This window comes from Zalophus californianus, chromosome 15, assembly GCF_009762305.2.
Source record: "Zalophus californianus isolate mZalCal1 chromosome 15, mZalCal1.pri.v2, whole genome shotgun sequence".
NCBI lineage: Eukaryota > Metazoa > Chordata > Mammalia > Carnivora > Otariidae > Zalophus > Zalophus californianus.
Window position 1 is genome coordinate 17,073,733 of NC_045609.1, and position 24,430 is coordinate 17,098,162.

The following is a 24,430-nucleotide window of genomic DNA, read 5'->3' on the forward strand; positions in this document are numbered from 1 at the left end:
CGGCGGCGGAGGCGGTTGGGCAGGCGCGTGGCCGGGTCCGGCGCGATGAGCGGGGTCGGAGCGGCGCCGGGGGTGGCGGACGCGGTCCGGGGGCTGCGGGTGGACGGGCTGCCCCCGCTGCCCAAGAGCCTGAGCGGGCTGCTGCACTCGGCGTCGGGCGGCGGCGCGTCGGGGGGCTGGCGGCACCTGGAGCGGCTGTACGCGCAGAAGTCGCGCATCCAGGACGAGCTGAACCGCGGGGGCGCGAGCGGCGGCGGGGCCCGGGCCGCGGGGCTGCCCGCCAAGCCTCCCAACCTGGACGCCGCGCTGGCCCTGCTCCGCAAGGAGATGGTAAGGGGAGCTCCGCGGGCCGGGGCGGGGGGTGTTCCTCCGTCCGGGCTCGCCGTCCCGGGAAAGTTCGCCGGGACCGGTGCTCTGTCCGGAAGTCCCCGCGCCCACCCGCCTCTTTCTGGCCCTTTTGCCCCAGGCGCCAGCGCCGAGAGAGGAGCACTGTCCTCTCAGCAGCCCCCTTTTACTAGTCCTCTCTGTTCACGGTGGGACCCTCACCCGGGGAGGCTTCCCACTGAAAAGGCAGTTTTCGGAGTCCGGGCGCCCCAAGTCCGGCCCCAGCTGGCTCGGAAACTGGCGGCGGGAGGCGCGGCGTGGGGTTCACTCGTGGCCTCGCGGCGGGCGCGGCTTGGTCACCCCTCTCCGGAGTGAAACAGACCTCCCGGGTCGGGGAAAGGCTTTCACTGCGGCGGCGGGGTTTAGAGCTGTGCACAATTGTATTTTTCTGCCTTGGAGAGGACAGTTTTTGTCCGCGCGAGTGTAGACAGCAGATTGGAACGGCCCTCGCCCCCTCCCCCGCGCCCCAGGCGGTGCGTGCAGAATCCGATTACTGCGGGATGGCTTCGGCCCCAGATGGCTGTGAAGGCGAACGCTCGGCCCCTCCCCTCTCAGCGCGGTGGGGCCGAGCCCCCAAGACCGCTTGAGAAGAATGGAGGGGGTGCGCTCCCCGTCTGGGTGAAGCCCGTGTAGGTTCTTCGGGCTGTGTGTGCGCGCCAGACAATGGGGCTTAGTCCTTGGGAAGTACATTTGATGTGTGTGGACCGGGAGACACGATTTCAGGTGACGCCAAAAGCAGGACAAGGGCAGGGATTTAGGGGGCATTGAGCCTTTCTCCAGCTTTCGCCTCCAGGCTTAGGCCAGGCTAGCTGGTAACTGGAAAACTTCCTCCTTTCCATGCTCTCGCTGGCCCCTGATCACCTACCCCTGGCCACCCGCTCTCTTGGAATCTGCCCCTTCCTTTCTCTTAGTGCAGGTTCTAAGTACAGGTAAAAACTTTACTAAGGAAATCTAATCTATGAAAGCTGCTTTTTCCCCTAAGAATAAATTTGCCAAAAAGCTTATCACAGAAACCCTTTAAATATGCATCTAGTACTTTAAGATATTGTTTAGAAACATTCAATTTATGCCTCCTTATTTTTTCAGGAGCAAATCCATTCTGAAAAGTAAGAATTAAATCGAGAAAAGCAGCCTTAAATTAACATTTTTAAATCAATTAGATATTGTCTTCCCACTCTAGCTGGCATTGAAATTGTGATTTCCAATCCTCTCTGAATAGATTTTCTAAGCTTCTTACAGAATGACTTAAATTCCAAGACTACCGTTTTTATTTATTAGTAAACATTAATTGACTCAGCATTGCACAGCTGACGAGCTGTATTTTCATTAGATAAACCTACACCTAGTATGTTTATGGTCTGAAGTTAGATGTAGCCTAAGTATGGGAGTGAAATGGGAAGGCTCTTCCTGGGTTAAGTCCCATTCTGGAAGAGACAGGAAACCCTCAGGGCTGCTCCTATTGTGAAACTCCGGTTTATAACGTGCTCTGGTGGTTTGGGAGTCAATGTGCCATTCCCGAAAGTATTTTTCCAGGTCCCTCCTGGTGCAACTGCAGAACAGCCCACAACCTTGTAATTATGCCTTGGACCAGAGCACTCTCTAAGCCTAACCGTTTGAAGCACAGGGAAAATAAACAGCCACCTTTGGTCCGTCTGATATTTAGCTGCGAGACAGATAAGGAAGATATGCCTACAGGCCTTGACAGGTCCTTTCACAGAATGTCACAAGGTCTTTTTTAAAAGTGCTGTAGGTCTGTTGGCTTTAAGAGATTTACTAACCTGGGGCAGCAGGGTCTGAGTGGTAACCGAAGCTGAGTTCATTCCTGAATTATCTGTGGAATAGTTTGTGTTGATCTATTTAATTGGAAGGCCTGAGGTCAAATCCGTGTCAAGGGACATGCTAGCAGGTCGTGGCAGAATGTGATTAATCCCTTTTTGAAAAAGTCCTGTGCAATCACAGATTAATGTGATTAATCTTTTTTTTTTTTTAAGTCCTGTGCGAGCAGTGGTGGTGTGGGAAGGCCTCTGAAGGCAACAGAATTTTCTTTTTCTTTTTCTTTTTCTTTTTTTTTCTTTTTTGCAGGAAAGGAGCAGCAAAGCTGGAATAAGGGAATAGTGCCAATGTGATAACAGGCCGTAGAAAGAGCGGGAAGCGGGAGATGCCAGATGTATGCTTGGAGAAGGGGAGAGCCTCCAGCGGGGTGGGGGCCAGTGAGTGGGAAACAGAAATCCAATGGGGGACACTGCTCTGATGCAGAAAGTGCAGGAATTGCCAGTTAACTATTCGAGGCTGGGAGGTGACTTCAGCATTTTTATGGAAAGTGCGGCTAAGCAAAACAATTAAAAATTACTCACAGTCCAAGCACTTAGAGATCATCACTGTTAATAGTTAGGGAAATCTCCTGTGTAGGCACAATGTGAATGCTTTCTATACATCATAACTTCTCCATGAGATGGATACTCAACGTCTATTTTATTTATTTGTCTATTTATGTATTTATTGGAGTATAGTTGACACAGGATGTTACATTAGTTTCGGGTGTGCAACATAGTGACTCAAGTCTGTTTGTTAAGGTGTGCTCACCACAGGTGTAGCTCCCATCTGTCACCATACAAAGCTATTACAGTACCACTGACTATATTCCCTAGGCTGTGCTTTTCATCCCTGTGACTTACTCATTCCAGAACTGGAAGCCTGTATCACCCACTCCTCCTCACCCATTTGCCCATGCCCCCCACTCTCCTCCCTCTGGCAACCATCACTTTATTCTTTGTATTTATATGTGTGATTCTGCTTTTTGTTTGTTTGCTCATTTGTTTTGCTTTTTAGATTCCACACATAAGTGAAATCATATAGTATTTGTCTTTCTCTGACTTATTTGACTTAGCATAATACCCTCTAGGCCCATCCTGTTTTATATATTTTTTTAAAAATCACTCAGAATTTAACTCCCCTACAATCACATATTCAACCAGATGTGTTCCAAAGCCCTGTGTGTGTGTGTGTGTGTGTGTGTGTGTGTGTGTGTGTGTGTTTAAGATTTTTTATTTCTTTATTTGAGACAGAGCACAAGCATGGGGAGTGGCAGAGGGAAGAGGGGGTAGCAGACTTCTCCCGGGGAGCCTGGCGCAAGGCTCAATTCCAGGACTCTGGGATCATGACCTCAGCCACCCAGGTGCCCCCCAAAGCCCTGTTTGAACCATTGCATTATACTGCCTGCCTGGGTGTGCACTCACACAAACACAGATACACACAGATCACATTATACATCCTTATTTGCTCTTTCGGGGACACATAGTGCAAAGGTTTTCCTAGTCAATACACATTATACTGTGTACAGTAACTGTGGTATGCCATTGTGCGACACGGTAATAACTTTGCAAAGCCATCACTGGGAAGGTGAGCTTCATTGCAGCAATGGCGGAGTCAAGAGGAGTGGCTCCTTGGGGGAACGGTGGTTGGCCGTTACATCAATGGAGGAGTATGTCACACATTTAAGAATGAGGAGCTGGAGGCTGGGAAAGAGACTTGGGCCTGGTGATACGCACTTGAGGGGTGGCGAGGGTGGAACCCGGAGCGGTCGGCATCCGGGCCTTGTGAGGGCACAGGGTTCCGTACCGTGATTGGTGGCGCTGTGCTCTCCTTGAGAATCGTGGTTTCCACTGCACCCCGAGTTTCAGCACTTTGCACTCAAGAAACTCCTCTTCTGTGAAGCTAGGTGCTGCCGCGGTTCCCCAGCCCCTGCCCCAGTGGGCCCATTTGGAAAGCCATGAGGGTCACACAGATGGTTACTGCTCTCTAGACCAGAAAGAATCCTTTAAAGCAAGAGGCTGAGTTTGTGTTTTGTTTTTTTTTAAACATCAGATGATATTTTAAAATCTCACTCCACAGATGTTTAGGGGGTGTGCGTTAGGTGTAAAGTGCTGCGGAGATTACAAGAATGAATGGGAACTCTCTAGCTCCTAAGGAGCTTCCACCAGCTGGTCGATGTGGTCATTACAGCAATGGGGAGTGCTGTGGTTCAGACCTGTTCTCAGTGTTCTTGACTGGAGTCTCTGTATTAGTAATCATAATTCAGCGTGAACTAGCTCTTGCAAAAGGAGAATCTTGAAGGGCTGGACATACACAGAGGCAGCTAGAGCCAGGGCTGACGGGGCCCCCAGAAAGTCCCCTGTAGGCTTCTCTCTCCCCCAGCATTTTGTTTTCCTACTTCTTTGCACCGTAGCTGCTAACCGGGTCAATGCTCAGGTTTGGCCATGCTTCTTAGTTCCAGTTTGTAAATACTGTGTGGAAGGACGCCGGTGGACCCAGCTTGGGTCATCTGGCCAGTCTGGGCCAGCTAGCAGTGACTGAGAACAGGATTGCATTTTACCGAGATAGCGTGACCATGTGGATGGGGTGGGTGTGGGGGTGCTGGGGATTCCTGCAAAGAAAGGCCAGCTTGCAGAAATAGAGCAGGGGGCTGCTGGACAGCCAAACTATTAGATACATAGACCTCTTCCTATGTAAAAATACTTTGCCCCGAGGGGACCCACAGTTTGAAAGATTCTTATCTGCTAAGCTGACAAAGTCACCTTTGCTCAGGAGACCTCAGTTGGCATTTCAAATCCTTGCACGTGACTGAAGCATCAGCCGGGACCCCTGACACATGCGTTCCTTGAAGTTTGTACATAGACCACCCACCTAGCAGCTCTGTGACATTAGCTCATCAAGCTTGGATACCCCAAAGAGTCACAAAAGCACAGACAGAAGATCCTCAGATATTGGGGGGAGGGCAGCATCCCCGGGGGTTCTTGGGTTTTGCCTCTCAAACCAGCAGGGGCAAGTTCTAGCAGCTTTGACTTGGACCCCCTTTTTTTTTCTTAGAACTGTCAAGTAGTGGGGCACCTGGGTGACTCAGTGGGTTGAATGGCCCACTCTTGATTTCGGCTCAGGTCATGATCTCAGGCTTGTGAGATAAAGCCCAGCAGCGGGCCTGCTTGAAATTCTCTTTCTCTCTCTGCCCCTGCCCCCTTCTCTCAAATGAATAAATAAAATCTTAAAAAATAAAAAAAAGTCAAGTAGTTATTTTGGTCACCAACCCATGCATGAGTGGGAAATCATCCACATGGAACTTTTGAGTTCCTGAGCTGCAATGGTTTAGGGGAAGAATTTAACCTGATTAAAGAAAGCTTCATTTCTGAGACCAGCAATGCTCTCTTCCCTGCATTTTTGTTGAGAGAACAACTAAATGTCTAACGAGTTTGTGCAGTGAACTGTATTCCAGGAGACGTGCATTAGCTTGAAGAGCCCACATCCCAGTGGATTTCAGTTCTTATCCTGCATGTGAAACCAGTGTCTTAGCGAGGGGATTTTAGTCTTTAAAAGGTTTTATGGTAAAGGTCCAATCCCAAGTCAGGCCTACGAAATGCCATCTGGAATAAAAGCATTAGCTACCAATATAGCATTCTTGATTGATGTTGATCACAGGAGACTGGGAATGTCTGGTGGCCTTTAACACTGTCTTTTTGTTTTCACTGGTCTTAACACCAGCGTGGTTTACTGTGTTCCCCAAAGGATAGACCACCAGCCCCAGAATCCCCTAGGCTGCTTGCTGAAATGCTGGTTCCTGGGCCTCTACGCCAGCAGTATCCGAATCTAGGAGAAGGCAGAATCTGCATTTTTAACAAGCCCTTTAAGAACTGGGCAGCTCCTGGGGCGCCTGGGTGGCTCAGATGGTTAAGCGTCTGCCTTCGGCTCAGGTCGTGGTCCCAGGGTCCTGGGATTGAGCCCCACATTGGGCTCCCTGCTCAGCGGGGGGCCTGCTTCTCCCCCTCCCTCTGCTTCTCCCCCTGCTCATATTCTCTCTCTCTGTATCTCTGTGTCTCGAATGAATAAATTAAAAAAAAAAATTCTTAAAAAAAAAAAAAGAACTGGGCAGCTCCTGAACCAGGCATCAAGAGCTTGAATTCTGTTATTAGATTACGTGATATAATTTAGGCACGCACTTCACTGTTTTCAGCTATAGATTCCCTATGGGGAAAAAGAGAATTAAATGCCACAAAGGCTCCTTTTGTTTTTGTTTCTAAAGATTTTATTTCTTTCCTTGAGAGAGGGAAAGAGGACACGCGAGAGAGCATGAGTGGAGGGCGGGCAGAGGGAGAAGCTCCCGCGGAGCAGGGAGCCCAATGCAGGGCTCGATCCCAGGACCCCGGGACCATGACCTGAGCTGAAGGCAGGCTCTTAACTGACTGAGCCACCCAGGCGCCCCCGGTTTCATTCACTTTTGATGTTACCTCTAAGTGAGGTTATATTTACAGTCCCAAGATTTGAAGATAGAGGATTGAAAGAGACTTTTTCATACCACCTTATCCACCGCCCCGACCTGTAGAGACTATAAATGAATATTTTTCCTAACTTACAAGTATCTTGCAAGAAGCAACACCCTCTGAGCTCTTGACACAGGACCAGAGCATGGGGATCCAGCTAGATGGGATGGCAGGCACAGGGGACCTTCCTAAAGGAAAGGATCAGAAACATTCACAAAGGAAACGAACCATGTTCACTGAGAAACAACTGGCAGATTTAGAATTCTTGTTCAGCAAGAACCCATACCCCGCTCCCAGCCTTCAGAAAGAAATGGCCTCGAAATTGGAGATACATCCCACCGTACTGCAGGTTTGGTTCAAGAACCACAGAGCAAAAGTCAAGAAAGCCAAAAAACAGCAATTAGCTGGGGCGGAAGTCAAGGCCAGCTCTTCCAAGAGACACACGGATGCCGCTCCAGGAGCCCCCGATGGTGCCTACCCTGCTTCCCTAGTTTATACAGATCACCCCATACCTTCCTTCCAACTCAGCATATGCTCCAATTTTAAGGCTCTCTCAGACCATCCTTCTGGCCACAAAATAGTCCATTTCGGCTGCTGCCGAGATCCTAACATCTACTCCCTATGTCCCATTACGGAATCCCAAATTCTTTCCACAAGCTTCACTGCTAATTCTTTGGGTTCTTCATCTCCACAAAGAACTTAGTGAGCAAAGCCAGACACAAAAGGTCACCTACTGTAACGATTCTCAATGATTCCAGACAAGAGACAGAGTCAGGATCTACGCAACATGGAGGCATTTCAGAAATGGGCTTCGTGAAAAAAAAAAAAAAAAAGACCCACAAGTGCCCGTGGGGTGGAACTGAGTGGCAAGAGTCGCTCAACAAACTATTGCGATGGGGATGTTTCATGTTGTAATTCAGATGGCAGGAACCTGCATGTATGAATTCATCCAAAGACACAGAACTGTAATATTGTATAACATACACCACCAAAAAAAAAATCATGTGACAGGACGGAAGCATCAGCTAATGCCACTGGCTGTAACCATTTTGCAATATATAAATGTATCAAATCAACACATCATACACCTTACACTTATATCTCAGTAAAGCTGGAGACAACTTTTAAATTATATCTCAATAAATATATACAATGAGACTACTGAAAAAAAAAAAAGAAGCAACACTCTCTGCTTTTCCCCCACTTGTGGTTAAAGGCATTCCTGTATTGCATGTGAATGTGAAAGTGCCCCAGTTTTTGGCACTTTGGGCACCTCTTCACTGACAGAGGACCTCCACTGAGTAAGTGGAGCAAGCCCGAGCATTTCTGCATCTCCCTGGGCCAGCGTTGCTGTAGATCTTTGAGGCCGCGTGGGCAGCGAAGTTCTGGGAGAGCTCAGAATGAGGACAGTGGCCCTGCCACCAAGCAGCGGTTGGAGGCTTTGCAGTTTTGCTTCCAGAATGCCCACCTGAACGCCACAGAGACTTCAGACCTCAGTTGGAAAAGCTGAAGTTTGCACGATCCTGTGTATGAAAACCTACGGATGGACCACAGACTCCACCAACAGGAAAACAGCCGTGAGACTGGCTGGGTCAGATATTTGCCCCCAATTACCCAGTGTCATTCTCCAGAGCCCTGACCTTCTATTCATCTCATTAGTTGCCCACAGGCTCCAGATGTTTCCAAGTGATAAGTAGGCAGGGCGCGTAAAGGTGGTTCTTTTCTTTCCTGTTGCTCCCTCCCTCATGGACCCTTAACCCAGAGATGTACATCCTCCTCCAGGAACTTTGGAGACAGACAAACCCTTAGGCTTCCTTGTGGTGCTGCAGAAACTCATTAAGGCCCATGGCCTTTTTAGTCTTTATGAGCACTTTCTGCTCACTGCCCTGATTGGCCCTAAGAGCAGTGGGCTGGCCTAATTTCGCAGGTGTAGAATCCCGTCTGCAAGGATTCTGGGAGGAGGCACTGCCCTTGACTGCAGAGGGTGCAGGGAGAAGGGAGAGCCTCTGTCCTCTGACTAGTGCTCTCGGAGGATGGGCAGCCTCTGGGGGCCTGTTACAGCCTGGAGAAGCTGGGCTGAGGAGGATTACTGAGGTACATTTGGAGACCAGAGACCATGGAAAGAGGCTGCCTGGCGTGTTCTTAGGTTGCTGACTGCCCTTGGAATTGGAGAGAAGATAGCCAAGTTCGCCCCAGTTAAAAGAGAAACGGCAAGGTGTTGAACAACCCTATGCGAAGGAAAACAGTAAGGTATCATGTCTTATCTAAAACACCAGCAGAGATGGAAAAGAATGACCATCACAATGGCGAGGGTTTGGGGAAATAGACACCATAAAAAGAGAATTTCTTGTGCTTTTTATGTCAGGTCTGCAAAACACCAGCTGCTGACAGAAAGTTTTCTATAATTGTCCTAGAACTTGGTTTTCTGATTTTTCACCTCAGATTTTCTCCCCTAACTTCATCTCCTCTTGCAGAGGGGGAGTTTAAGTTAATTGAGTATCACTCGAGAAAATGACAGAACACAAACTCACCTTCAAATGTGTGTTGTGTTCCAGTGTGTTGCTGGCCAGTGATGTTTTTCCCTCCCGTCCCACCTGATTTCAACATCAGCATATCCATGTCAACGCTCATTATCTTGAGCAATGAGCTTTTAGGCTTTGATATAAATCCTTGATGAATGATGGTCTGTTGTTTGCAGCCCCAGGGCTGGGGAGGGATTGGAAGGAGAGCATGCTTTTCCCTTCTCCCCTTCTGCAATTTCATTTTTATAATTTTATAGTCACACAGTGAATAATAATACTTGTACACAGATGTGTATTGCAGTGATATATAATCATATAGAATATAAAATAGTGATGGAATACTATGCAGTCATGGAAAAGAATGTAACTATACAAACAGATGTTCATAGTATTAAAAAGTTACAAAACAGTGTACGTTTATGTTTGTGTATGTGGCAACTAGCTAAAAAACAACTTGCATAAGCATAGTGTCTTGAGGGATGTATACTAAACTGCTAAAAATGGGCATCTTAATTTTTAAAATATGTATATATTTTAAGATTTTGTTTATTCTAGAGAAAGAGAGAATGGGGGCGAGGTGGGGGAGGGGAGGAGCAGAGGGAGAGGGAGAAGCAGACTCCACACTGAGCAGGGAGCCCAGCACGGGGCTCGATCCCAGGACCCTGAGATCATGACCTGAGCCGAAGGCAGACGCTTAATGGACTGAGCCACCCAGGTGTCCCTAAACGTGGGTAACTTTAAAACAGCAGTTCTTAAAGTGTGGTCTAGAGACATTCTCGGGGTCCATTGTTATGTGGTGGTCATATTGATAAATGTGATGTTTTAAAATACTACCTAAGGAAATGGACCAACATTTGGAAGATCTGCATAATTCAGTGAGTCAGTTTTTCACATTTTTTTGTAGAACCAATGCTTGCTGTTACAAAATCATGCATGGTTAAAAGATCCATTCAAAGTGCAAGACTAATGGATTTTAATATAACAGTATGAAAAGTTCATTGGCATAGTTTCAGATTCCACACTGCGGCCAGCTAAAGGGTAGTGTCAAAAAAGAATACCCAGAGTTTTCTAAAAGGCTATTACATATATCCGTTTGAGGCCCGATTTTCTTCATTTACTTCAACCAAAACAACCTGACACAAAGGATCAAATGCAGGAGATAAGCCAGACATTAAAAAGATTTACAAAACGGTAAAAAAAAAAAAAAAATTTACAAAATGGCATTGTTTATAAAAATGTCGTGTTGACATGTAATGGGTATATTATTTGTGTTTAAGTGGATCAACTTAAACTTTAATAAGCTTCTCAGTTTTGACTTCTAATAAGGGAAATGTTGATAGGTATAACCCACATAACAAGAGCTTGTAGGGGCTCTCCAGAGTTTTTAAGAATATAAGGAGGTCCCAAGACTAAAACATATGAAGATAGCTGCTTTAGACCATGGAATTTGGGAAGGATGGTTTACATAATTATGAACCATTGACATTCTAATATAATAAGAATGTTTTATTTTTATAATGGGAAAAAAATAAAAGAATGAGCAAAGCCATTACTTAAAAGAAAATGGTTGATTGCTTTTTTCCAGCTCTGCCTAGAGCAGTGCAAGAGGAAACAGGCTTCATTGGTACCAGTTATTAGTTGGGGTTAGAGAGAAACAAGCGTGTCCGAGGAGACATTGCAGAATGGGCTCTGTCAGTGTGGGTGTCCTCAGCTGTCAGCAGAAAAACACCACCAAAACTGGAGAGGGTGTATGGGCCAGTGCAGAGCTGCGCAAGCTTTGGGTGTGGCTTAATCTGGGGCGAGGGAGTGGTGCACCATACAGCTTGTGTTCTGTCTCTGAATCACCGAGGCTCTGTAGAGTCTAGTCCTCAGTCTGGTGGGCCCAGAGTATTCACAGGGGCTAAAGCAGACCAAATAGCACGAATGCTTTTCCACCCAGGAGGGGAGAGTACAGTGCAAGAGCCACGTGATGGATTGGAAGCTTGCTTAGTGAGCACAGAATGACAAGCCAGGAGCTTCGAGGTCCTTCAGGGGTAGTTCAGTCGGGCTTGAGTAGCCGAGTTAATAGCCCCTTCCCTACTGGTCAACACCCAAAGTGTCTTTCTCTTGGGTTTTCCTTTGCAAAACAGTATGCAGGTCAGTGTCCTTCTGTTATCACATCCTTTATTCAGAAATCAGGTTATGATCCATTAGGTCACTGCTTTATTACATTCCCGCCCCGCAGATACATGCTGGACACCTTGATTAGATTTGGGACATTTCCCAGGTCCTTTCTAAAATAAATTTACAAGCCATCTGTATATGCTTAGTCACTCATTACATTTGAAAAAGATAACTTTGAAATGTTCTCATTGTATGTCAGTGCATACTGACATGGTAGAAAATCCAGAAAATTCAGAAAAACCAAAAATAAAAGGCACCTGTGACGTTAGTAGCTTGCCACATACCACAGCGGACATTGTGTCATCTCCTTGCCCAGGTCAGCTGCACAGACAGGACAGGCTGATGGTCAGAGCGTGGGCGCTGGAGTGTGGCACACCTGTGCCGCTCCCTGCCCTCCACTGTAGGCCCTCAGTCAAGGGCCTTCATCTTTCAGGGTCCCAACTTCCTATTCATAACAGAATCAACACCTACCTCTCAGAGCAAGGATGAGGATTTCGTATTTGTGTCCAGCTGAGATTTTCCTCTCTCCAGTCAATTCCTAGAAATGAACCTAGGCGCCTGGGTGGCGTGGTCGGTTGGACATTGGACTCTTGGTTTTGGCTCAGGTCCTGATCTCAGGGTTGTGAGATCGAGCCCCCTGTGGGGGGCCATGCTCAGTGTGGAGTCTGCGTGGGACTCTCTCCTTCCCTCTGCCGCTCCCCCCCCCCCAAATAAATAAAATCTTTCAAAAAAAGAAATGAAGAGTTAGCTGGTTAAAAGTCGCAGCCTAGGGTGCCTGGGTGGCTCAGTTGGTTAAGCGACTGCCTTTGGCTCAGGTCATGATCCTGGAGTCCCGGGATCAAGTCCTGCATCGCAGGGAGTCCGCTTCTCCCTCTGACCCTCCCTCCTCTCATGTGCTCTCTCTCTCTCATTCTCTCTCTCAAATAAATATCTTTAAAAAAAAAAAGTTGCGGCCTATTTTAAGGCTTTTGATAGACCTTGCCAAGCAGTCCTCCACAGTGTGCCTACATGATACGATTTTTTATTACTACTGGTTTTTACAATTAAGAGTATCATGCTTGTTGAGAAAAAAATTAAGCAGTGTAGAAGGCTGTAAATACCGATCCCACTTTCTAGAAGTAAGTTCTGCTAACAGACCTTTTCTCCTGCCACCAGAAGCTTGCACACCTGTGTGTGTGTGTGTGTGTGTGTGTGTATACATATAAAAGGAGTTCCTGCTAACATACTGTTGGTAACCTGAGCTTTTGTGCAAGGCACATGGGTCACTTCTACTCCCGTACATACCCAGCTGCTCATCCTTTGAAATGACCGCCTAGTTTTTATTGTATGACTATACCCTAGTTTTTTAAACTGCATTCCTTCCACTTTGTTTCAATGTAAACTTTCATACAACAGACTTTTTCTGCATCTATCCCCATATTTTGGGACCCCCCCCAACTCTCATACTACGGCTAGTGATTCCATAGCTTCACTTGGAATCTCTGCGTCCCTCCCAGCCAGTGTGAGGCGGGGTATTTATCATCTTCGGTTGAGGAATGCAGTGGTAGGGAGATAGATGGTCTAGTGTGGGGGTGGGTGTCATTCCAGAGCAGACCCCAGTATGACTTCCTGATCTAACCCACCCCCACACCTTGCCCTGCTCCCCAGCTGAGCCCACAGACTCGGCGGGGGTCTTGGAACAAGGCGCAAATAAGACCATTTCTAACGATGTCTGTTCTGTTTTCTACTCATTGCTGTATTTTAGAAGAAGTTGGCTTTTGTTTATGTCTCCTAAATGTACTAGTGAATTACATCAACTCCTTTTTAGTTTCATAAATAAAAACAGACTGTTTTTGGTAAATACAACTTACTTCTTAAAAATATCCTAAAGTTTTTCGTGATGCTTGTTTTTGACCCAACAAAAGTTTCCTTTTAAAAAGTTCCTTCCATCTTCTAAGGCTTGTATCCAAATGGTCGTGTGTCTGTTGTAATTTTTTGGAAAGTTTGGAAGAACTCTCTCCCCCACGGCACCCTCCAAAGATAGTCAGAAACGTAATGACCCAAACCCCAGCTGGGAGCCACCAGCCTGTCTGAGGTGTGTTCGTCTGGCCAGTCCACTGTGCACTTTTGAGACAATTTCGAGGACTATCCAGGATTGTTTGGCCCCCTTGTTAGAGATGTTTTGGATTGGCGAGCCGCCTGTACGTGCAGCCAGAGGGGTGCAGGCGAGCTCTGTGCACGGGAAAAGAGAAGAAAATGATCAGGAAGTGAAGCAGGAAGCCCAGACAGAGGAAGGAATGGCGTTAGCAGCTGAAAGCGGTGGAAACTTGTGGATTGTTCTTAATTGTCGTGAAGGTCTAGAATAAGGGCTACAAATTACAGGGTCTTCGAATTCTGTATTTTTCTTCCAGTATCTGAATTTTTAAAAATCTGCTTTCAAAAAGCTGTATTTTCTGAATGCAGCTGTGAATTAGATCAGCCGTCCTTCAGGGACATGTGGGAACACATCACTAAGATGACAGGCTTCCCTTGTTTGGAGAATGGGGACAGTGCTGAGGGTTAGTGGGCTTGCAGAGGGTGTACCCCACCCGCCAGTCCTTTTTTTCTGTAAGGGCACGTTCCTGTTTGTGGGTGATTTAATCATGTTCTGAAACAACTCTGCAAGTTAATTCCCTGGCGTGGTCCCTCTCTCCCCTTCCCACATGCCCAGAGCCTCGGGTCTTCAGGGGTGAGAGACTGATTTCTGGGGCTGTCATGAGTCCCTGTCCCAGCTGCGGAAAGTGCGACTCTAGAAAGAGCACTCAGGGAGCCAACTTGGGGTTGGGTCTTCTGTCAAACAGGAGGTGAGTCTTTTTATTTGTCGATGTGGCAATAAACATGTGGTCTGGGGCTTTCTTCAGGGGCACATGGGGGTGCTCTGGGCACAAAGGGCTGTCTGCCTTGTCAGTCTTGCCACCTCAGCAGCTACCTGCGGGGTGTAGTAAGGGGCTGGCTCGTCCCCACACGACCCCACTGCCAGGCTGTTGCTGCTGCAGCCAGATGTCCTCTGGGAGGGCGTCTCTGCCGAGAGGTGTTACACAGAGTCGGCCAGTATCTGAATGTCTACATTGCAAGGCTCTGTGCTGGGTGCTGGGGGATTCCAGAGGGGGAAGGGGCCACTGCATGTGGGCTTGTCCTGCATTCGAAGAAAGAAGACCCAGGTGCTTACTAGCAGCAAAAGGTAGAGAATAACAGGGCAGGGGAGTGAGCAGCACCTGCGACGGAACCAGTCCAAGTCCAAAGAGTGGAGGAGAAGGTGGCATTGGGCCAGGCAAGCAAGGAGAGTTTGACAGACACAGTGGGGACAGGTCCGGGACAGTGTGGGGGAAGGGGCCTCTGGCCAACTGAGCCATGAGGTGCAGGTAGGGGAGAGGAGAGTCAGACCGGATCATGGAATGCTGCGTAGGGATTTGCAATTTGCCTCTAGAAAATTTAAGCGCAAGTGCTAAAACAACCACAGCTGAGGGAGAGGCATCGGGGCTGGGAGCTGGGTTTGCTCCTCATGCCCTCCTCGCTAACTTGGAGGATTGCTGGTAAGTCAGAGGAGCTTTGGTCTAGTGCCTGCAGAAGGCACTGAGAAGCTGGGATGTGTGGAGGCATGTGCCTGCACGCCGTGTGTGCTTCAATCCCTGTTGAGTTAGCCTAAGCACTTGGCGTCTGCTCAGGTGTGTGATAGGTGTGCGCGGGACCGAGCTGTCTTCCTAGGCGGGTCAGCCCTCTGTTTCTAGGCCAGCGTTCCACCTGAAGACAGGACAGCTTTGTGAGTCATGGGTTGCTGCAATGCAGAGAGATCCAGAACACGATCCGACTCGAGGTCTGGAAGACCGTGGACATGGCACCTGAGGAGGAAAGCCCGGGACCGAGGGGCTCTGAGTAGGGCACGTTCAGAGGACGTCCGCTCCTGAGAACCTGTCGGGGTTCTAGATACCTGCTGTCACCTGCACCCACTCCCAGCCTGCCCAAGGATGAAAGTCAGACCTGGTCCAGGAGCATGTTGCTCCCTGCCCCACACTTCTGTTGTTTGGCCATTCTTCATTTCCAAGTTGGGAAATGGGCTTGGGACAGCCCAACCCTACTGGTGTCAGAGTGACTCAGTAGAAATAGCTCCAGGACGTCAGATGAATCTTTTCTATGATTTTTTTTTTTTAATTCCAGTGTAGTTAACATCCGATGTTGTACGAGTCTATGACTTTTTAAGCAAACACTAGTATGGCTCTGGGAGGGTGTGACTCTCTTTATTAAAGTTTACATTCCTTGTATTAAATCCTAGAACAGATAGGTAGGCGTGACCTTGCCAAGACAGAATCTTGCAGAATGGTTACTGAGTTCAGATCTGGACACTGGAGGAGCCATGGGAAACAGGAGCCAGTCCTGGGGAAGGGACCCGGTGGTCAAAATGGGCCAGGAGGTCGTCACGAAGAGTTGACAGACCTGAAGCTATTGGCTTCTACCCAGGGGGTAGAGGTATAGAGGTGGCAGAATAAAAATTACCTTCAAATATACATATATATTTTTTATTTTATTTTATTTTTTTTTTTAAAAGATTTTATTTATTTCTTTGACAGAGAGAGACACAGCGAGAGAGGGAACACAAGCAGGGGGAATGGGAGAGGGAGAAGCAGGCTTTCTGTGGAGCAGGGAGCCCGATGTGGGGCTCGATTCCAGGACCCTGGGATCATGACCTGAGCTGAAGGCAGACGCTTAACGACTGAGCACTCCAGGCACCCCATACCCTCAAATATTTAAAAGGCGGCTAAGAGAGGAATTAGATGCGTGTGTATGCGGAACAGTTATACGTAGCATCAAGGGCCCTAGAACCTACCGGCTGGGAGATTTTGACTTTGTATGGAGAAGCATTATGTCTGCTTGGAAATGAATGAACTGGTGTAGAAGGGTTTTAGGGTTTGAAGGTGAGACCTTTGAGGTCCTTTCCTATTCGAGAGCCTACAGGGTCCACCCTGGTCCTTAGGAAGCAGGTTTGCTGGTTAATTTTCATCTGGCTTGACTGCACTGGCAGCTTTTTCCCATAGGTGGTCGGGTGGTTCCTGCTCAGTGTTCACGACTGAGTTGGGGCAGGAGGAACACGGTGACCTGGGGGCCCCTGCTGTTTGCAGGAACCCTACTGCCTGGTAAGTCCCATACTGGCCATTCCTTTCCGGGTTGAGATTCTGCAGGCTGGCAGAGTGGAGAGAATCAGGAACGTAATAACCACGGTAGCAGCTGTTACTCTTTTCAGGAGTTGAACGGGATGTCCACGGTCTCACACTAGCACATGGCAGAGCCAGCCTGTGAACCCAAGCAGGCAGGCTCCGGAGCCTGAACTCGTTACTCCATGCTCTTCTGCCTGGCTGGCCTGGAAGTCAGCGCTCACAGGGAAATACATATAAGGGACCCAGGAAAGACAGGTATTTGTGTCAAGAACACTGGGTTCTGCACTGAAACTGGATGTCAGCATCGTCTGGGTAGTTTTTCCAGCACAGAGTCAGGAACCCACTTTTCCACTTGACAACAGGCACACAACCAATCAGGATGAGGAGTGATGGCGTCTGACCCATCTGTGGCAAGTCTGGGCGTCTCTTGGTTTGCCCATGGCTTTACCTATTCAAGGTGTACTTTTGAGAATAGGATGCCATTGAGCTGTTCTGCCCTCTCAGATCTGTATCCTGAAGTCTTCCGTGAACGTTGTGGCAAAATATGCTAAGTCAGTGGGACCTTGTTCTGTTTTTATGGTCTGTTTAGCTATAGTAGAGAGAGCCACTGTCTGCTTGGCAATTTAGCGTGGTTGAAGGGTGTGAAGAATAACTTGGCATTTAACACCTGTCTTGTCACGAGATGAACGCTGCTTTCTGGACCCCAGCTTCCCTTATGTGGAAGTCTCATGTGGCAGATCTCATCGCTGGATAATTATAGACTGTAGATCTTCTCTTTCTCTGTGTTTCCTGCGTGCGCGTTCCCATGCTTTAGCCCTTGACTTGCTATACAGGAGGCATTTGATTACTGCTTATGAAAATGGATGGATATCTCATAGAATCCTCCCAGTAGCCCCATAAGAGAAATTATTAGTCCCTTTTGTCATCAGCCAAGGCGTAGAGATGATACATGACTTGCTCAAGGGCCAGGATGCAGAAGGCAGGTCTCTTAGCCTCCAGTTTAGAGTTTCTCCCCTTGCCACTGGGAGGGAGTCTGCTGCCCCAGAGCAGGGCTCAACAGCCCTGGCACCAGGGTCCCCACACCTGCCAAGCCAGAAGCTGCAGGGTTCACAAGATCCCTAGGTGATTCTCACGAGTGTGAAAGTGTCAGGTGCACTAGTCTAGGCTGCACTTCCGAGCGGATTAACCCTTCTCTCTTTGGGATTGATGGAAACAATGCACTTCCTGTGCCGATTTTGCTCTTTCCCGTGGGACGGGCCATGGGAAGAGGGGAACTTGAAGATAAATATGTGACTTTGCAAGGTTCTTTGTTCTCTCACCACTGGTGTAAGTAGTTCCCAGGAGACTCTGCACTTATTCAGTCGCATCCCCAAGTCTTACTAGACTTATTCAATAGCTTGCTCTGGGGAGTGATCCCCCCAATCATCTTTGGGTACGACTGACCTTGTCTTGGGGGAGAGGGAGTCTGAACACCACTCTTGGGAGCCCAGAGGCCGAGATGCTCAGAGGGTGGGTGCTCCAGGGGCCGGTGTGTGACACTGATTGGTGAGCTGCTGTCGTTGGCAAGGGGACTCAGTTGTCCCAGGGAGTTGAGAATGACTGTGGTATCAGGAAAGGCACATGTGGGTCCTCTCTGAATCTGATCACAGCGAGAGGAAATGACATACTTGGATCTTGGCGTCCAAAGTGAAACCAGCTGGGGCCACCAGAAGTTGGAGTGCTGTTCCTTCCCAGGGCATGCCCGAGTGCCAGGGTAAATTCTGCAGGCTGGGGCCCGCCACCCCGCAGGTGTGATACTTCCCTGCCACACTGAGTCATGTCTGAGGTGTGGGCATCCCACAATTAAGGTTTTCTCAAAATTGGAAATCCAGAGCATTCAAGTGATGCTCTGAGTCGTTCCCTGTATGGACAGAATGTGCTGGCTCGAGCAGATTGCTGGCTGAGGGTTCAACTAAAATTAAACTCAAGTGCTGACTTGTTTTTACCTCCCCACCCCTTCCCTCAAGGTTGGCCTCCGACAGCTGGACATGTCCTTGCTCTGCCAACTTTACAGCCTCTACGAGTCCATTCAGGAATATAAAGGAGCATGCCAGGCAGCATCCAGCCCGGACTGCACTTACGCTCTGGAGAATGGCTTCTTCGACGACGAGGAGGAATATTTCCAGGAGCACAGCGCCCTCCACGATGGGGGGGAACGGGGCCCCCCAAGGGACCTGTCGCCGCCTGTCTCCTCGCTCTCCAGCAGCGACTGGATTCTGGAGTCCATCTAGAAAGGGATCTCGGCGGAGGGGCCACTGCTGCTACCGGACCCACTATCAGCCTCAGCCTCTCCTCTCCAAGAACGCTCCTCTGCTCCTCCATCGCAGGCAGTCCCCGGGCGCGAGCTGCCAGGGCTGGCCAGTTCACCTTGGAGGACACGCATGGCAGTCTGTTGCGATGGCTGGAGTGTCTGCCTAGGTGGCCTCGAGGTGCTCAGCGACGTGCTTGGCGCCACGGTACGGAGACACTCCTGCCCATGAGTCCTGTCCATGCTGGGAACCTAAGGGGAGGATCCTGGGGGAAGACCCTCCCGGGCATTTCGCACCAGATGACTCTTACTAGTTACTTCCTTGCAGGCGGTAGACGATTTGCGACACTGTCTGTTGTAGCAATTGCCTCCAGATTGAAGTGTAGGAAAACTAACATTTTGCAGCCCCCTCTCCCTTAATACTCCGGCAGCCTTCCTTGCTTTCCTCTTGTGAGCGTTTAAGGCTCTTGGTTGGGCTTTCTTTGTAAGCTGCATTACTCACTGTCCCAGTGACTCAGTGAACGCTTTGTACCAAAAAAGTAAACGTTTCAGGCCACACCAGTCAACTGCATGCTCTTCACCTGCTTGTGGCAGAGTGGAGAGAATCAGGAACCTAACAACCGCGATAGCAGCTGTTACTCTCTTCAGGAGTTGAACAGGATGTCCACGGTCTCACACCAGTCAAAATTTGGATCCCTCTTTGTCCGATGGAGGACGGAGGAAGAGAACACGGAGATGGGTTACGTTGGCCAAAAGAAACAGGGGCAAGCTCCTGTTTTGTGTCATTCACTGTAAGATGGCAAACGTTTTTGTTCTCGAAGATTCTAAATGTAAACTAGCATATTAGAAAGCAATCCTGCCTCTTCCACTCGAAACAATGATCACCTTAAGCCTTAATATATTTATTAAAATCTTTTATGAACGCTTTATACTTTGTAGGTTAAAAATGAGGATAAAATGCTAAACTCTCTGACTATAGTTATGTATTATTTTGGTCTGAACTCAGAATCACCCATTTTCAGAACTTGAATGCATTGAATCCAATCAACTACTGAAAGAAAAGTATGGTTCATTTTCTTGCCATTAAGGATTTGAAAGAAGTGCTATTCCTCTGTTGATTTATTCTTGGAATTGTTTTATCCACAGTAGACCCCCATTTACAGTTAGGTCTCAGTGCTGTTGTATCTCTGACTACTTCAGACCCCCTGCCCTTCTTCTTTGGACAAGAAGTGATAATTGCTTATTCACAACCCTTTGGGGTCCAAGAGAGGAAGTAAAACATCCTCATGGGCCAGCATGTTGACAGCCTGTTACGTACATGACCATATGTGACCGTGTGTCAGGAACTGGGGTGAGTACAGAGAAGGAAGAGCATTCCTGCTATTTTCCTGTGTTGAAAGTAGTAGTTAAAAGAGAGCTGGCAGTAAATTGCCTTCAGTATGTGGCCCAACTGTAAAGGGCGGACGAGAACAGTAAAAGTGATAGGACCAGGTGAAGTCTGGTCATCTTCTGGAAACTTTGACAATAAAAGGTTAACAATGCTTGAATCTTGGGCCCGCTCTGCTCAGCCCTGACCACATTAGAATCACTCTGGGGGGCTTTCAGAAGAATCTTGAGATTCTTTTAAATCTCAAGAACCCCCATCTTCATTTTAATTAGGGGTGAGACCTGAGTCTCTGCCTGGTTCTAGAAGTCCTTCAGGTGATTCTAACGCAGATCCAGTTGCCATCTAGTGTTCAGACTGGCCCGTGAAGCCGGCATTCTGGGACACACAGGAGAGCTACAAGCTCTCCTACTGCACCTGGACCTACCGACTCAGGCCCTGCGTCTTCACAGGATGACCTGGTGATTCTTGCACATGAAGTTCAGCAGGCACTGCTTGTGTCAGTCCGGGAGGACTATGCCATCTCTGGGGGGAAGCTTGCAGGGCTGGCTCAGGCTTGGGGGAGCCCCCTCATTTAGAATGCAAGGCTTCCCTGGGTCTGCTATGGTTCTTCTGGAACCGCAACCATAGGTTCACAGTGCCTGTGAGTTTGGGGGCGCTCATCTCATTGCAAGATAGGCTATCAGAGCTAGGAGTGGAAGGAATCAGGGCCAGCAAGGGGCCTCCCCTTTGCTGGGGGGAAGGGCTGACACATTTCTCAGCCTGATGGTGAAGTGGCATATATACAGAGGCCATCGTAGTTTTTAATATGCCATTTGAAATATATACACATTGTCCCAAGTTTTCTCTTACTCCAGATAATAATGTACTGTTGTGAATACAGCTCGGCAAGGAATATTAAACATTTCCCAAACCGTAACATGTTTTCTAATACACTGTCCTTACGAAGATGCCACAGATGATTAGAAAATAAATTCACTGGGGTCCTTTATTGCTTCCGGGCATACATCGTAACCTCTAAGTTTGGGGTAGGACGGTTGTGCTACTCATTGGCCAACAGAGGGCTGGGTAGGCTATAAGGCAGACCGACGTTTCCCGAAGCGGTGAGCTACCGTGTAAGGCAGCGTACAGAGCAGTTAGAGAAATCACCTTTAGCTTCCTACGGCATTTGTGCCATGAGCCCAGAGTTGCTGATAATTTAAACCTTGCATTTCACAAATGATGCAGCTCCTCTCACGCCCCAAGTGGAATTCAGAGTCAGTTAACCAACCTGACTCCTGGCTTCCATTTTTCTGTAACCTAGGGTGAAGCCATTCATTCAGCTGACATTTATTTAGTGCTGGTCTGGGTCACGTTGAGTCGGGCACCGAGAACACAACCTGCAGAACCTGAAGAGCCTCTAGCAGATGCCATTTCCACACATAGCCCAACATGTGAGGTTGTGTTGTGATCAGGGCAGCGCTAGGGCCACTGAGGCCTAGGAGACTCAACAAACACTGGGGACGTTGGCAGAGGTGACGTCTGAGCTCGTTTTGAAGGGTGAACAAGTTGTTTTTTTTTTAAGATTTCAGAGAGTGTGAGAGCTGGGGAGAAGCAGAGGGGAAGAGAGAGAGAATCTCAAGCAGACTCCCCACCGAGCGTGGAGCCCAAATGGGGCTCGATCTCACGACCCTGAGATCGTGACCTGAGCCGAAATCCAGAGCCGGCCTCTTAACCGACTGAGCCACCCAGGCACCTCTGAAGGGTGAATAAGTTCTTCAAAAAGAGGAGTGAGCAGGTGGATGGAAGGGCATAAGATCTCCAAAAACTTATGTATAACCACGTGTGTGCTTTCATGAAACTTTTCCATTTCTGTAAATAAAAACACAGGTCAAGTGATTTGCCTAAGGTCATGGCTAACTGACAGAGCTGGAGTTCTGAGATGTGGTTTGTGCTTCATTTACGTTTCAGGCCCAAGCAGGTGCTGAGATAGCGTGAAATCGCGGAGATTATCCGCTGTGGCCTTCAGTCTCACATCACAGCGCATTAGTATCCCACAGTGGATTGAGCAGCGCTTTCTACTGGGTCTTGCTCCGACTTCTTTCAGAGCCCGTGATCATGGACATACGCCAAGTGTATGGGAGACCAAAAGGCTCTCTAGCAACCAACATCAGGCCAGGTGGCAGTTCAGTTTCATCCTTCTGTCTGGAGAAAACATAGAAGCCCAAACATGTCTAGTCTGCTTGTCTTCGTGAAAAGATTGTACTTTGAGTTCAGAGAGATGTGTCTTGAGCCCATTCTCCATGGAGGTGGTAGAACTTATGTCACAAAGATGGCACCTCCTGGGTCATGGTTTCCCGGGGCGAAAATGCTGTGGGAGCGTGTGGGCCTCCAACCACCGAGTGAGGGTGGGCTTGGAGATGTCAACAGCCTGCCTGATGCCTTTGTGCTGGCCAACGGTGATAAGAATGCGTTACCTTTCCACCTGACTTCTCTGGCTAGCAGTCAACTGAGGACAGGTCCCTAGATAACTAGTTTCCTGTCTCCCCAAAGAACGTGCATAAATGGAGTATCTGGAGAATGTTGAGCAAAACCTTTATTAAATACACTAGCTGAGCAATGTTAGCAGAATGAAAGCGTGAAGCAAGTCAGTAAGGACACGTTGTGCCATCTGGAGAATTATGTATTGCCAACCTCGGGCAGAAGCTCCGAGACCTCCCTCCCTGCTTCCTGTTCTGTTTCCAGGACGGAGGATCTCTAACGAAAGTCCTACAGGAACACCGAAACCACTGTTACTGGGAAGGCCGGTTTGGGTAGGAGGAGCACTTGCATGAGAAATCGGTCAAAGCCATTTCCCAGTTCCCCTCAGAGGGTGCAGCTCTGTTCCAGGACTTTAGGGAAGAGAGCACTTTACCTTCCATTCCCTGTCTTTCTCCTGCCCTCAGGATGGTAATAAGATGCCAGAGTGGGGCTCCAGGAGAAAGAATGAGAGGGGAGACCATTAAGACGGCCTCTGAGACCTTGCGTTAGAAATAAGAAAGCACTTTGAAAGCCTAGGGATTTCACAGGGGTGGGAAAACAATGGGGAGTTGAGGTTGAAGGGCAAGCTGGTGACCCTGCCCATTTGTCTGGGGTGCTGCTCTGCATAGAACTCTGGGAATCTAGATGGAGATGAATTTGGAGATTGAGGACGGGGCTTCCCAGACTCACCGAGCAGTGTGTTCCTGGCATGCCAAGGCCAGCAACACACCCCACCGGGCACTAGTCCTCTCTGTGGCTGATCCCCACTTGCCCTGCTGGCAGAAATGCCAGGGAAGAGAGGTTCAACCCAATCCCCCTGTGGTCATATGCCACTTGACTGAGTCCTCTCAACCAGCTTCTATCAGACACACCCTAGATGACTGTTTTCCTTGATGAATAAACCTCTCCAGGCTCAGCCAGTCCTATCAAAGCATGTCCATTGTACTGGGACCTCAAACTGGAAGGAGGCCGACAGAAGACCTGGAGGCTACATTTATCTGCCTCTGCTGTAGAAGAAAGAAGGGGAGCATACCCCAGGGGGCAGGAGACGCAGTCTAGAACAGACGTGTGCCTGGTCATACACTTACTTGTCTTAAATGGGTTGATAGGATTTATATACCACCTCTGTTCCAAAAACTGCTTTATAAAAATTCACACAACACAATAAAATGCAATTTTTTTTAAAAGTGGGTTTAGAAATCAACACCAAGGGAACACAAGAGCAGGACAGAGAAGAGGCAGCCTGGTATAAAATCAGCATAAGAAGCACCTGCTAGGGCGCCTGGGGGGCTCAGTTGGTTGGGCGACCGCCTTCGGCTCAGGTCATGATCCTGGAGTCCCGGGATCGGGTCCCGCATCGGGCTCCCTGCTCGGCGGGAAGCCTGCTTCTCCCTCGGACCCTCTCCCCTCTCGTGCTCTCTCTCTCATTCTCTCTCTCAAATAAATAAATAAAATCTTAAAAAAATAAAAAAAATAAAAAAAAAGAAGCACCTGCTGTGAGAAGTGCAAGTCGTCCTATTTGCTGGCGGAACACAAATGAGGCCGATTCTGACCTTGTATCCAAATTAAAGCCATGGGTAGAGGGTCAATGCTCAGCTCTCTGGCAGATGTTTACCTCGGTGTTTCCCTGCCAAGTGTGTCCAAGCAAGGTATCCTCTGGAAAATATGAGGACGAGTCCGAAGAGCACTCTAAATGTTTGCAAGGGACTCTTGAG

The 24,430-nt window shown here is 48.5% G+C and overlaps 3 protein-coding genes across 3 annotated transcripts in view; all 3 read left to right on the top strand.

Annotated features, from left to right (window-relative positions):
- On the top strand, positions 1-19,801 carry FAM89A (family with sequence similarity 89 member A). The gene is made up of 2 exons (XM_027597128.2): positions 1-330; positions 18,552-19,801. The coding sequence occupies exons 1-2, from the start codon at positions 46-48 to the stop codon at positions 18,813-18,815; spliced, it is 549 nt and encodes a 182-aa protein (XP_027452929.1). The 5' UTR covers positions 1-45; the 3' UTR covers positions 18,816-19,801.
- Positions 6,859-7,421, top strand: LOC118356342 (divergent paired-related homeobox-like). Its single transcript, XM_035724351.1, has one exon. The coding sequence runs from the start codon at positions 6,859-6,861 to the stop codon at positions 7,393-7,395; it is 537 nt and encodes a 178-aa protein (XP_035580244.1). The 3' UTR covers positions 7,396-7,421.
- The window catches only part of LOC118356339, a 12,660-nt gene continuing 7,195 nt past the window's right edge, over positions 18,966-24,430 (top strand). The window contains exons 1-2 of the mRNA XM_035724324.1: positions 18,966-19,040; positions 19,427-19,623. Of these exons, the coding sequence (XP_035580217.1) occupies positions 18,966-19,040; positions 19,427-19,623 (272 nt within the window). The remainder of the gene's footprint in view (positions 19,041-19,426; positions 19,624-24,430) is intronic.